This window comes from Ramularia collo-cygni, assembly GCF_900074925.1.
Source record: "Ramularia collo-cygni strain URUG2 genome assembly, contig: RCC_scaffold17, whole genome shotgun sequence".
In the NCBI taxonomy this organism is placed as follows: Eukaryota; Fungi; Ascomycota; class Dothideomycetes; order Mycosphaerellales; family Mycosphaerellaceae; genus Ramularia; species Ramularia collo-cygni.
The window spans coordinates 8156-21778 of NW_019716271.1; the positions used below are offsets into that span (position 1 = coordinate 8156).

A 13623-nucleotide genomic window follows, 5' to 3' on the forward strand; every position below is an offset into this window, starting at 1 on the left:
TACGTATCGAGATACGTCGGGCGTTTATACTTAGCGAAATCAGAGTATAAAGGGTAGGTAATAGTCGCTTAAAGTGCCATTTAACCGGATTAAGAAAGGCTTCTTCGGAATCTAGAGCTATCTCGTGCTCGTGATTTTCTTGCTGAAACGGCCGTAGACTTGGGCAAGCATCTTTGTTTGGAGTTCGATGGCGTCGGCGTCGTGCAAATCTACTGTTCTTGCCGCTGCAAAATGGCGATGGGCTCGATCGTTTGCTCATAGACACGCGGACTGACTCGCTTAAGGGGGTGATCTCTACCAATTTTCGCCCCGGCGAGGTTGTTTTTGAACATTTGTACTTGTGCKCTGAGCGAAAGAGCGAGTCATTGGCGATCACTCCGTTAGTGACAAGATCCTTGCGCAATGGAAGTAACGGGGCGATTTGGAGTTGATGCGATTAAAGAGGCATCCACCGGATTCATACTATGTGAGTGCGTCGAGTTCGGGGAAATGCGGCAAGGCCCTACGCTGGTATCCAACGGGGGCCGGGAGGAAGATGCTTTGAAATGAAAGGAAGATTGCGGATACCGGGTTCCAACACTACCAAAGATTTGTCGAAGGACATTTCCTGAACGACCGGTCGCATCGCCGCCGTCCTCTCAGCCTCTAAGCCCCCACTTGTGCTACTATCAACAGGAGCAGGCTCGTGGAATCCGCCGCCACCGGTATCGTCCAAGTCACAGCATCCTCTTCAACCTTCGGTTTGTCTGTAGCTGCGTTCCTCCTCCATGCGGTTTCTGCGCTCACTTTGTGGCCAGTCGGTGTTCTTCATCCACTGTCGGCCTATGTGGGGAAGCCCGTCGTAGTCGTTGCACTTCATGGCGTGCTCGTTGGGTCAGTCGGGCTGATGAAGCAGATGGAAAAGTGGCTGATTTCATCTCCACACCCTTGGCTGATCTTTCACTGGTGTGATCCTTGGCTAGGGCTCGAATGGTCCACAGTTTCTGCAGCTGGTGTGAATAAACACCTTGCTTAGTACAGTTCGAAAAGTCTCTTCAAGCGGCGGCGGGTCACCAAGATAGTCGTAGTTGCGACACTTCTAGACGAAGCCGTCTATGGCGAAGCCAGCCTTGGCTAGGCGTTCGTCTTTCTCCTCGGAGGTTGATGGCCAACCAAGCTGCTTGCGGCGTGGCTTGCTGGAGAGCTGGAATGAGACTACAAACTCTCGGCCGGGAACTTTACTGCCTGGCAACCAGGTGACCACTACAGCCGGCTGCGCGGGGAGTGTGCTCCAAATCTCGTGGCCTCCGGGCACGCCAGAGAGTAGGCATTGAAAGCCCTCTTGAAGCCTTCAATGTATTGATCTTTGTCGGCTGCCCCAATCTTGTTCCAAGCTTTTTCATCGCGAATGTGTATGTGTCGGAGACTTCCTGGTGCGTCGGATTGAATGGAGGGAAGCCGTAAACTCGGCCTCGCGGAAGGCTTTCTCCAACTCGTCGGGTGAGGTTGAGACCTGCTTGTAAATACCGAGAAAAGTCGCGACATGAATGCGGGCAATCGCTTGTCAGGTACTTCCATTTGTTGTTTGTTGTTACTGTCACCCATCGTTCGCCTATTTCTCCGACCCGCGGATTGTTTCTTGGCAAAGTCCATGACTGGACGTTTCGCGGCATATATCTGATGGTCAAACTCGAACACAGCAGTCTATTCCGGCTGATTGCGGTCCTCAAAACGCTGGGTGTTCCCGTCCTTGGCATCCGCTCCACTCGAAATTTCTCCGCTCGCTGTTTCTGTTTCTGCTTCTTTCCTCCACACCACCCACCCCATATTTTCCCGCTCCCTCTGCTGCCATGTCTGGCAGTAATCAGATGCCTTTCCGTAATAATCCACAAAACAATCAGAATCCTCCGGTAATACATTTCCGCTTCTTTGACGCGGTCCAGTCTAACTTTGAGCAGAATCCCCCACTCAGCCTCTTGGAAAAACTGAGGCGGAAGACCGAATCACGACGCCTGGCTGATGCTGCCGCCGCCCAATCCAACGATGATGCTGTGGCTGCCAAATCCAAGGCTGATGCTGCGGCTGCCCAATCCAAGGCTGATGCTGCCGCCGCCAAATCCAACGATGATGCTGAGGCCGCCGAAATCCAAGCTGAAGCGGATGCTATGGTCGCCACTATGGCCGCCAAAATCCAAGCTCATGCTGCGGCCACCGCCAAATCCACCCCTCCCGCTCCGATCGCCGTCAAATCCACACCCGATGTTGAGGGCCCCGCCCAATCCAGAGTCTCCGCTGTTGCAATCACTTGGAAACACCGCGCGAATAATCCACATAAATCCAACGCTCATACTGGAGCATCCAAATCCACCGCTCCAGTTGGAGCGCCGGCCAATCTCCCTCTGCCGGCGGAATCAAAGTCTCGAATCCAGGCTTACCAGGCGGCGAAAGATCAATCCAACCATCACCACAATGAGGAAATTCCGGCACTCCACGCCAGAATCCAAGAATTAAGTAATTCCTACATTGAGCTGAGCCAATCCTACCGCCTGGTAATTGGCCGCCTCCAATCACTCGAAATTGAGTTCAAGAAGACCAATTCTCCTGCAGGTGATACGGATCAATTCCAATCACCCATGCTTGTTTCGGAATCCTTGGCGGCCACTACTAGTCGCCAGCAATGCTTTGGGCGCTTACAATGATTGTTCATGATAATCCTCATTCTATAGCGAATGGATAATCCATCTGAGGATTATGATGCCGCTGGCACGTCCAGTCGTGTAACTCTCTCGATGGGTGTCAATCCAAATAGCATAGATTGCGGAATCAAACAAAATCAATGTATGTTTCTCCGATGTTGCAAAAGCATATAGTCGAGCTGATTTGTTCTCTCTCTACTCTATGAACGAGTGCAATGGTATTAGAGAGGAACCTAGAGTGTGAAATAGCTTCTGCTCAGTCGAGCGCATATTCGCGATTTGGTCTTGGGGTTTTGGGCAGAGCTGTCGATATGAGAATTATTCATCGGGACAAGACATCCCCATGGATCCTTACAATGTCCTAAGACATCGCTCTCTGCAGTATCGATGAATCTAGGACTGCTAGAATCCCAGAGCTGTCGATATGAGAAGTCATTAACACAACAGCACCCTTGACCGCACTCTCTATTATATAACGGACCACTCTGCTAGTAGTAAAGGTTCTAGCAGCTCCAGAGTTGTCTACTCTGCAGAGAGCAACGCCTTAAGACATCATAAAGACGACTAAGGGTGTTTTGCCTCGACGAAGAATCCTCATATCGACAGCTCTATAGAATCCTAATAACTAGCATCGTATCCTGTAAACTTATCGGGGGAGCAGACTAGGGAGCTGCTATTAATGACAAATCCTCATATCGACAGCTCTGCTACAGGGGATGGACTTGACTCAATCCATGATCAATACACGGGATTGAACGATGAGCAGACTCTCCTCTACGAGACTGTTATCAAATACAACAGCAAAAGCTCCATGGACGGAAGCCTGCTCCGTTGCTGATCAGCGTGGATGGTTGAGGAGGAGCGTAGACAGTGGATCACACATGAACTCCAATGATCTTTCGATCAAACGGCTCTAATACCGAAGTTTGATAGGCAACCGTTCGTGGTCCACGACAGAATACCTGCTAGAAGCTTAGTGTAGATGTCAATAGCAAGAGCGTGATTTGGGGTCAGGAGATAGAAATCTACATTTCTGGCGTTGTCTACTCGTCACTCTCAGACTCCCATGCATTCTCCTGATCGCCATCATCATATCCATCGTCTTCGCTCGACTCATCATCATTGCCATCATCACCATAGTCAGCAATCTCCGCATCTGCGTCTTCTCCAATAGCCTGGCAAAGTTGTTGGAAAGTCCGTATGTAGTTTCCAGCTACCATCAGTTTACGTTTGCCGGAATGATACCAACTGACGTATTTGCCCAACACCTRCTCGCCGTCTTCGTCGTTGTCGTCATCATCTGCATCAGCTGGCAGGTGCGCCGTCATGAAGGAGCACAAACCTTCGTGCAGCTCTTTACCCTCGCGGACCATGAACTCGTGCAGGAGTAAGCCAGGCCGCAGATACATGGAGAGATTGACTCTTCTCCTGTCTTGAATCCACGTCTTGGGCTTTTCCATACGGAATGCTTAGGCACAGAAGTCTTGAAGCGAGGATACCGTGGCGTCGTTTCCGAGCTCCGTAGCCCAGTAACCGCGAATCGCTTCGAAATTGACGCATTCCGATGGGATCAGATACTGAGATCTAGGATAGTGCTCGTGATACTCAGGACGGCCAATGTAGAGATCCAACAAGAACAGGACCGGGAACGGGGGCTCTCGGAGCTGGTCTCCTAAGAAAACGGTAAGGGATTCTGCGTCGTTTCCTGACCTGCGCAAAATCGTGCGACTAGAAGCCGAGAGTACAAGCATTGGCGCGTCCTGGGCAAAGTCTCCAGAGTGAAGTGCAATCGGCAACTTGTGGGCGTTGACATGCCACACATGTTTATCAGTAGCGCCTGCAACGCGGGGTACAAAAACATTTGATGCGAATCTGACCTGGTGTAGGGGCAACACACAGCCAAAGCCAGCGTGCATGGCGTAGTCGTTGAGTCGCTCAGTCTTCCACCAGCACCCTAGCCCATAGTCCGACCGGCTGATTCTATTGTATCTTGCATTTACCCCCCCTCCGTCGACGTCCTTTGGGACGGCATTGAATGCTGCGAATGCTTCATCGTCATGCACCGTCCGCGAATCGAGCAGAGCCTCAGATCTCACGGGACGATTGTGTGATTCGCTTGTGATCAGTCTGTATATCGGATCAAACCACTTCTTCCCGTTAAGCGAGAACTTGAACTCCGCGATGGTGGCTTGATCGATCTCGATGATCTTGGCATCAGACCACCATGACGGGGCAACAGCAGAGCACGGCAGGCAGTAGCAGTAGTTGCGGCGTCGGTTCAACAACAGCAGCCATTCCCAGGCCCGATTGGGGTGCATCATTGACCTTCTCCTGCGAACTTCCGGCTCCTTGGACTTTAGAGCGCCAGTGTTGATTTGAACTTTGCCACTCTCCTCTTCGACCAAGTCAGGTTTGAACTCCCATAGCCAGATTTCCGAGCGTAGACTGGACTCAAGGATCCCGTCCCCGAACTCTGGCACAGCTGTGAAGTCCACGGAAAGCCCCTCGTCAGCAGCGAACGAACAAGCCTTGACTCCAGCTGCCCAGAATTCCCATGCTCTCCACGCCGCAGAGCCGTCGTTCGTATTGTCCAGAAACGCTGCGGGTGGTGCCTTTACAAGGTATTGACTTGGATCGTAGCGGTATCCAGTGCCAGGTACAATGCATTCGCCACTCATTCGAATCGAATMCGTCAGGTTTCTGAAAGCTTCAGCAAGGCGACTCTGTGGGAATGCATACACGGTGTAGCGGGCTGGAATCTAGACACGTATTAGCGGTGGCAACTATGACCAGAAACGGGCAGGGAGAACGCACTGGTGCATCGGATTGGTCCACAATTAAGTGTCTACGATCTTCTCTAATGGGCAAGATAGCAGCCATACCAGGCGCACCTGGATATGTAGCGATGATGAAGGAACAGTGCTCCAGCTGATCCTCGGACAGATGCGAGAGAAGCTTCTCGAAGCCGATAGGTATGGACCGTCCGGACCGTTTGGAGGTGCGCCGGATTACTGGAAGGAGAGCCTTGTTGTCGAGGAAGACCAAATCACCCGGCTTAAGCTTCCCCTGTTCAAACATACGGCGGCACCAGTCCCAGCGCTCATGTTGCGACATCTGTGCGAAGTTGACATCCATATCACCAACATACAGCGCAGCATCAATAGGGGCGCCTTCGGGGCTGGTGATGACGTTGCTGGCTGCAGCAAGTCTGTTGCTTCTGCCCTGGTGCATCAGGCCTACTTTCGAACTCGGATTCAATGCTCCCCACACGTCCAAGCAAGCGTGACGGAGTGTGCGAGAAACTGTGACGTCGCTGCCGGGCGTCATGGCAGGAGCTGCATCTTCAGAATCTGGCATCGCGGTATCGCCGTCGTGGTCGGCCATGGCTTTGAAGATAGGTGGTGAATACAGCACGGATGCGTGAGCGTGTTGGTGGATGCCCGGTGTTTGGGGCGATAAGACTGGAACAGTGCAACAGTTGTTGATGTTGATGTTCGTGGAGTTTGCCCACAGTAAAGTAGGTAATTGGAGTAGTTAAGTCTCGCCTTTTCTGGACGCGTCTTTTCGGACTTTTCAGTCGCGTCCAGGTTCTTTTCAATTCTGCCCCACAAACATTTACTTCCATGTTTGCCAGTGAGAAGCTTCCAGCACTTCGTATGAGCAGATACCGGGCTAGCTGATGAGAGCTGCCATCACATCTCCTGCACCCACAATAACACCCACAACAACACCCGCAACAACACCTGCAACAACACCCGCAACGATGGTCGATTACGAGAAGTTGCATTTCCGAAACACACTGCAGCCACTCGCCAGGTCGCGCGGCGTCAAATTCAGCTCGGGCTCCATGACGAAGGCCCGACTTATCGCCGAGCTCAAGGCTCTGGATGCCAAGGAGAAGGAAGCACGTGGAGAGCAGGACACAGAAGAGGCAGAAGCGGAGGCAGAAGCGGCAGTCGAACTGTTGAAGCAGGAGCAGAAGGCGGCCAAGGCGACCAAGGCGGCGAACCACTACGTGATTCGCGCCAAGGACAACACTTTTCGCCCGTATCAACCAGGCCCCGACAGCCTGGATTTTCTTTTGAGGTCGGCGAATCCCCATGCAGCGAGCGGCGAAAACAACGCAGACACCTACCTTGCAGCAAAGCTCGTGGTACTTCTCAACGATGCCATCTACCAACTCGGACTACCGGGCTTTTTCGTCCACACGCTACCCGCCAACCAATTTCGCTGCCTTGCTGGAGGGGCACTGCAAGCCGGATTCGTCCTTCGAATCAATTCCGTCGAGGAGCAAAATCAGTGGGAAAACGCCGATTTGATGACCAAGATGCAGATGGCCAGCCTTCACTGGAAGCCTCAAAATATTGGCGACAGGGACCCGGTCATGCCACTCCACATGTCCCACGGGCTAACCCTCCGCTTGCCAAAATCATCACGGAGCTGGCCCTCTGGGTTTCCCCGCCTTGAGATCTATGACCACAGCCGTATCACGCGCAAAGGTGGAGTGTTCACGCCGGGCTTGTACCTCGTTCCGATCACTGGCACCCTCCAGTGTCTCCCTGCCGAGGATTGGAAAGCAGCTTGCAAGAATGCCATGAATGGCGAACTTTGCCTTCGTCAAGACAAGGCGATGGGAGCAGTCGACCGTAGAAAACAGCTGTCCGTTGATGGTGGAGATGATCCGGTCCGTACTCTCACCGCCACCATCACAAAATACATGCTGGAGGCCCCTCAAGACGTCATCACCCTTCATCGCTTACGCAGCTGGGGCAATTGGGGGAAGTTGATGCGTCTCGCGGGTCTCGAAGGGAAGACCCAGGCGTGCGGAGCATTAGACAGCGTCGCCGTGGCGTCGGTTCCAAGAAGAGGAGCTAGGACTGAAGCCGAAGCAAACCAGAAGAGCGAGCGTCAACAGTCCAAGAAGGCGAAGGCGAGGGGGATGATGACGAGGAGTTCGATCCGGGGATGATGGACCTTGGAGATTGAGGCAGACATGCAGGACCGTGAGACACGAGCACCAGGCAGTCTTTCACAACAGCAGGTTCGCATTACTGGCTGTGGGCGCTAGTTTTGGTAGTTTACAGTACTCTTCAACATGGAAGTCTGTGGACGGACGGGACCGATAGAGGTGTCCAGAAAGCGGCGCCATGGAGAGTATATTGCAAAGCATGAACAAGAAGAAATGAAGTTGGAGTAAAAGTGCGAGAACTTTAACTCAACCGGCGACTTGAAATCTCCGACTTCCACTCTGTCTTGGCATCTCCCTTGCTTTCTCGCGTTCTGCAGAGAAGGTAACTTATGTACCAGTCTAAAGATGCTGACAAGAACCCTGCGATCCCACACACCATTGGCAATTGAGTTGGAGGACTTGGTTCCCCTGGATKGACATTGGCGGCAAAACTGTGGATATGAGACTCCACTGCTCTCCGTCAGTTGACGGGCCACTCTGCTAGTAGTAAAGGTTCTAGCAGCTCTAGAACTCTATTGACTTCTGCTATTGACTATGATCGTTTGGCAAGAGAGCTTTCTCTTGCAGGCCTGCTCGGCGTATGTGCTCAGTCTGGCACAAGTGGAAGGGCTATTATCGGCTTGAAGGCATGTGAACCATGCCGGTTCATTCGGGCTACCATGCCTCCTAGGTTCCAATCGCGTTGGAGCGAACCCTCAACTGACGGTAGATAACGCCAGAAATGTACAGGTGGTCTTCGTCCCAACACTCCTTTCCAGCCGCGCTTTTGGGTCTCACGGGTTGCCGCTTGTGCATCGTAGGAGAACTCGTAGCTGAAAGCAGAGCTCTGTCCAATGCAGACGGGAGGCATTTTTGATGCACTTGCAGAGCTCCAGCACGATGGCTCCATGCCGCATTGGAATTCCAGGGTGAATGGTTCAGCGAATTCCAGAACTTCAGAGTACTTCGTCCACATCCTCCCAATCGCCTTGGTCCGCACCCTCGACAACACCCGCTTCTGTCACTTTATCAGGCACAGTCGCCATTACATCCGCCACGACGACATCCTCCATTGGCTTGGCCCCAGCCTCCTCGACCGCCTTTTCCAGCGCCTTTTCTTTTTTGGACTTTTTCTTGCCAGCAATCTTATCGTTTAGCTCCTCCCAATCCGCTCGTCTCGCATCCACCTTTCTCCCGCGATTTGTGCTGTCCGCGACCTTCTTCTCCAGTTTATTCGTAATCGCATCCGCCTTTTCCGATCCCTTCTGCTGACGCACTCGCTGTTGGCGCGTGAGAGTCTTGGTCTTCTTCTTTTTGGTGATTCCAGCTCCAGTGGGCGTGTGTAGCCATGGTTTGTAGTCGCTTTCCTCGCCGGCTCCTTTGCTCGCGGATCCCTTTGGTAGAACTACAGGCGATGCTCCCCGCCGGGCAGCCCGCGAATTGGCGGAGATTTCTGGGGGTGAAGAGGTCAGCCGGCTGATTGTTGCGACATTCCATCATTCAATCTCACCTCTCTTCTTGGTCTTTGGTGTCTTGGCCATTTTATGTGCAAAGACAAAAGTGTCTTGAAGCAATTCGTAATCAAATCGGACGGAATTCGTCACAAAGAAATTCTTAGCGGGATGTCCCCCGGGAAAGTGAACCATGGACCCTGCATGCGAGTTGAAGACGGGAGGACGGGAAGCATGCCCGATCTTCCCTTTATTATTAGACCCATCTACTTTCCTCCATCCGACACTGAAGTCTCAGATCTCACATGCGCCACTTGATCCAGCGATTCCATCAGGAGAGACATCACTCGCTGCCGATGTTCAAACCCAATATCCACTTCTATTCCCACGGAAGTAACGATGGATCGCCGCATCCAACTTGAAAACCACACGACTTGGGGAGGAATTGTCTTGTATGGTGCGATCATCCTCTACGGATTCTACTGGGTACTGGGTCGCTTCGATATCGCCATCTTGCCGCCTCAGGAATTGCTCTTCAACACAGTGGTATACTGCATACCGACACCTATCTTGCTGGGCTCGGCGCGCAGACAGGAGCTCAAAGAGAATGGCATGCTTTCACAAAGACATGCAGCAAAAAGTGAGGCATTTCGCAGGTTGCTGGGGTTGGGAGGAAATGCTCTATTGCAGGGAGGAGAATCTGTAGGCATAGGAAAGGTGATCCGACGAGCGAGCATGGGAACGAAGACGACCGTGATGCCAATATCTGACGCGCCTGCCGGACTTGGGAACTGGGACAACTCGTGCTATCAGAATAGTGTGCTGCAAGCTCTGGCGTCTTTGGAATCACTGAGAACATGGCTGAGCATGTCGGAGCCGCCGCAAGAGGGAAATGCTTTTACTACAAATGCTGCACTGCAGGAGATGGTTCGAAAGCTCAAGGATCCTGGAAATAATGGAAGTCATATTTGGACGACGGCGAAGTTGAAGAGCATGAGCAGTTGGCAGCAACAGGATGCTCAGGAGTATTTCTCCAAAGTCATGGACGAGCTGGACAAAGAAGCCGCGAAAGCTGCAAATCTGGCGAAGAAGAAGGCAGGACTTGAGACTTTGGTGAAAAATGTGGAGGATGAACAGCCGGTATGCGATGGGGATGGTGTGAAGCCCAGTACCTCGAGAAACCCACTGGAAGGATTGACGGCCCAGCGCATATCATGTACACAATGTGGCTTCTCCGAGGGTTATTCCATGAACCCGTTCAATTGTCTGACAGTCCCTTTGGGAAACATGTCTGCCTATGACATTGAGGATTGCCTGCACGAATACACCAAACGCGAGGATATCGAGGGCGTGGAATGTCGGAGCTGTACCCTCATCCAAACCAAGAACAAGCTGTCGCAAATGCTTCCATCGCAAGCGGAAGGCTCAACTACATCTCCAACCATCTCTCTCCCGCCAGAGCTGCGCCTTCAAATTGAGGAGAGGCTGCAAATTGTGCAGCAAGCTCTGGACAATGACGACTTCTCCGACAAGATGGTCAAGCAGGATTGTCAGATCTCATCAAAGGCAATGGTCAGCACTACCAAAACCCGCGAAGCAGTCATCGGACGTGCACCGCAGTCACTCGTCGTCCACGTAAACAGAAGTGTGTTCGATGAGATGACAGGCGTGCAGCGGAAGAATTACGCAATCGTTCGATATCCTTTCATCTTGGATCTTCGACCGTGGATGCTGGATATCGGGGACACTCCAACGCAGTATAGCCTGAAAGCTGTGGTGACGCATTATGGACGACACGAGAATGGGCATTACATTTGCTACAAGAGGCACCCACGACGTGAGGCGGATAATGAGGATGACGACACCCAGAAGGAGAGATGGTGGAGACTGAGTGATGAAGACGTCTCGCCTGTGTCAGATCAGGATGTTCTTGATCAAGCCGGTGTCTTTATGCTGTTTTACGAGAAGCTCGACGAGCAAATCAGTCCCATTGCGACTGAAGAATGGACCGATGCCGTGCCCGTCGCTCAACCGGAGGAAGAAGCTGTTGAGATGGAAGCCACCAATACGGTGACGGCGGAGGTCTCAACTGAACTTCCGCGAGCTGAAGAGGAAGCCGTCGAGGAGACTGTGACATCAGTATCGAGTGTTGAGGAGGCGCGGTCGAAAGCTCCACGGCCCCAACCGTTGCTCAAGACGGCTTCTCCAAAGTTTGTGAGACCCGATATGGGCATGAATCGGCCTTTGATGAGCGTTTGAGCATTTGATAGTAAATTGATGAATGAGAACAGTAATTCTACCTYGACATTTTACCTCACAGCGTCGTTGTATTGGGAGTTTCCCGTCGTGCATTGCACATGAGTGTAGGAGCTCTGGCTTCATTCTTTCAAATTGAAGCTTGTTCCGAATGTCATTACTTTGTATGCATCGACAACGAGCGCGATGTTGGAGTTGGGAGATTCCTGAGGTTGAAGGTTCGTGAAGTCGGAAATGCCGCACGGACCACACTCCATCGCACTTGCCCAAAATTCCAGGGCTTGGCTTGGCCACTTCGCTTCTGTCCGACTTTGAAACCTCGAAACCGACCGACCACTTCCACGACAACTAACCCCCCATCAACACAGCAAAGATGGTCGCCGCCAAGAAGCATGTGCCAATCGTCAAGAAGCACACCGCGCGCTTCTGCCGTCACCAGAGTGACCGGTTCATGCGCGTGGACCCCAGCTGGAGAAAGCCCAAGGGTATCGACAACCGAGTCCGGAGACGCTTCAAGGGCCAGGCTGCCATGCCAAAGGTGCGTTTTGAAATGGATGGGTGGATTGGGTGGGAGAGGAATATCGAGTGCAGGATGCGGATATGGGCAATGGGCGATGGGCGATGGGGATCATGTGCAGGACGAATGCTGATTGAATTCTGCGCATACAGATTGGTTATGGTAACAACCGCAAGACCCGCCACATGATGCCTTCTGGCCACAAGGCCTTCCTCGTCAACAACATCCGCGACTTGGACCTCCTCCTCATGCACAACAAGACGTACGCCGCCGAGTGAGTATCCCCACACATACAAACACGTCAAGAGAGAAAACGAGGTGGATTGCTGACTCCATCATAGGATCGCGCACGCCGTGTCGTCGAGAAAGCGGATAGAAATTGTCGCTCGCGCCAAGCAGCTCGGTGTCAAGGTCACCAACGGCAAGGCCAAGATCACCTCCGAGGCATAGAGCATGCATGGGAGTGAAATGGAATGTCGAGTGGAGACTGTGTGCTGGCAATGGATGACGGTCTGGGCAGGCAGGAATGGAATCGGCAAAACAAACGGCGTCACAAGGTGCAATTGAAGGAACAAACTTTTGCATGTTCGTAGCTGAGCTGGCCGAACTGTTGCGTGCCAGTTTCTTTTACTTTGCATGAAAAACACCGCCAACGCCTCGCTATGGCCTGCTTGCATACACTTGATACGTACATAGCGTAGCGCATCAAGCAAAGCAAGCTGTGTGAAAAAGCAGAAACGAATCAAACCATAACCATACCGTTCGAACTCCTCAATATCGTCAATACTTCAACCCTCCTCCATTGCGCCCGCATCCTGATCCACCTTGGTGACCTCGCTTGTAGCGGCACTCCAATACGCCAGAATCTCCACCTTGAAATCCGCCGTCGCCATTCCAAAAAGCTTCAGCAAAGCAGATTGATGGCTGTTCAGCTCCTTGCCTTGTTGACACACAGTGTACTCCTGATCCAGCACGACTTTCCCCTTATCCAACCTCGTCGGCATTCCCCACTTTCGCACCATGACCTCCAACGAATGCGGCAGCATCACATCATCCTCCACTGCAACCTCTCCTCCTCGGGAATAGACGACTCCCGCGGGAATCACCACCGTCCGACTCGCCTCTGTGCCCGCCCGCGCGAAATCCACCTCGACGTATTCAGCGAAGAAGTTCAATACTTCCTCCGGCGCACGATTCGTACAGAGCAATCCCACACTTCCTTTGAGATAGGCGTTCAACTTCCACAATCCCGGCGCGTGTTCCGTCTCGCGCGTTTGGCCGAGGGCTTTGGCCATGACTTTTGTTTTGCCGAAGAAGATTCTGCTGTCGGAGAAGTTTTGTCGGACGGATTTGAGGTAGGTGTTGCGCATGTTGGCGACGTCGAAGACGAAGATGTGGGCGAAGGAGGAGATTGCTGTTTGCACATTTTCGTAGAGGGCCACGCCGCGTTCCTTGGACGGTTTCTTCTGCACGACGGACGTGTGTATGATGCGGTTGCGCTTGGATTTGGGCATGGTGATGGTTATGGTGGGGAGTTTTCGTGGAGGTTGCAAGTAAATTTATTGTCGAGGATGAGATGGGTAAATTTCATGAGCGGACTGCTCTCCGCTTTTACCCTCTTTTCGGATCTTTCGGCAAGGATCTCATCACTTCTTCCCCACCTAACATTTGATGAGGCTGTTGTTGTTGTTTTTCTTTGTGCCAGAGTGTGAGCAATGCCGGACAGGAAGAAGAGAACCCGGCATGCTGGGAGAAGAGATTCCATATTAACAGCAA

The 13623-nt window shown here is 52.3% G+C and overlaps 8 protein-coding genes; 4 read left to right on the forward strand and 4 right to left on the reverse strand.

Moving 5' to 3' along the window:
- Positions 1–1829: 1829 nt before the first annotated feature.
- On the forward strand, positions 1830–2678 carry RCC_09178 (uncharacterized protein; the record flags this gene model as incomplete). XM_023774420.1 has 2 exons in its annotated part: positions 1830–1889; positions 1938–2678. 2 exons carry the CDS (start codon positions 1830–1832, stop codon positions 2676–2678), a joined length of 801 nt encoding a protein of 266 aa, XP_023630188.1.
- Positions 2679–3718: 1040 nt separating this feature from the next.
- On the reverse strand, positions 3719–4084 carry RCC_09179 (uncharacterized protein; the record flags this gene model as incomplete). The annotated part of the gene is made up of 1 exon (XM_023774421.1): positions 3719–4084. The coding sequence occupies one exon, from the start codon at positions 4082–4084 to the stop codon at positions 3719–3721; it is 366 nt and encodes a 121-aa protein (XP_023630189.1).
- A 60-nt stretch (positions 4085–4144) lies between these two features.
- Positions 4145–6059, reverse strand: RCC_09180 (uncharacterized protein; the record flags this gene model as incomplete). XM_023774422.1 has 2 exons in its annotated part: positions 4145–5434; positions 5490–6059. The coding sequence occupies 2 exons, from the start codon at positions 6057–6059 to the stop codon at positions 4145–4147; spliced, it is 1860 nt and encodes a 619-aa protein (XP_023630190.1).
- A 379-nt stretch (positions 6060–6438) lies between these two features.
- Positions 6439–7644, forward strand: RCC_09181 (uncharacterized protein; the record flags this gene model as incomplete). Its single annotated transcript, XM_023774423.1, has 1 exon — positions 6439–7644. The coding sequence occupies one exon, from the start codon at positions 6439–6441 to the stop codon at positions 7642–7644; it is 1206 nt and encodes a 401-aa protein (XP_023630191.1).
- A 935-nt stretch (positions 7645–8579) lies between these two features.
- On the reverse strand, positions 8580–9164 carry RCC_09182 (uncharacterized protein; the record flags this gene model as incomplete). XM_023774424.1 has 2 exons in its annotated part: positions 8580–9076; positions 9134–9164. 2 exons carry the CDS (start codon positions 9162–9164, stop codon positions 8580–8582), a joined length of 528 nt encoding a protein of 175 aa, XP_023630192.1.
- Positions 9165–9473: 309 nt separating this feature from the next.
- On the forward strand, positions 9474–11333 carry RCC_09183 (related to ubiquitin C-terminal hydrolase; the record flags this gene model as incomplete). The annotated part of the gene is made up of 1 exon (XM_023774425.1): positions 9474–11333. One exon carries the CDS (start codon positions 9474–9476, stop codon positions 11331–11333), a length of 1860 nt encoding a protein of 619 aa, XP_023630193.1.
- A 370-nt stretch (positions 11334–11703) lies between these two features.
- On the forward strand, positions 11704–12297 carry RCC_09184 (60S ribosomal protein L32; the record flags this gene model as incomplete). XM_023774426.1 has 3 exons in its annotated part: positions 11704–11868; positions 12000–12121; positions 12189–12297. The coding sequence occupies 3 exons, from the start codon at positions 11704–11706 to the stop codon at positions 12295–12297; spliced, it is 396 nt and encodes a 131-aa protein (XP_023630194.1).
- A 338-nt stretch (positions 12298–12635) lies between these two features.
- RCC_09185 (related to mRNA turnover protein 4) lies at positions 12636–13361 on the reverse strand (the record flags this gene model as incomplete). The annotated part of the gene is made up of 1 exon (XM_023774427.1): positions 12636–13361. The coding sequence occupies one exon, from the start codon at positions 13359–13361 to the stop codon at positions 12636–12638; it is 726 nt and encodes a 241-aa protein (XP_023630195.1).
- Positions 13362–13623: the final 262 nt, after the last annotated feature.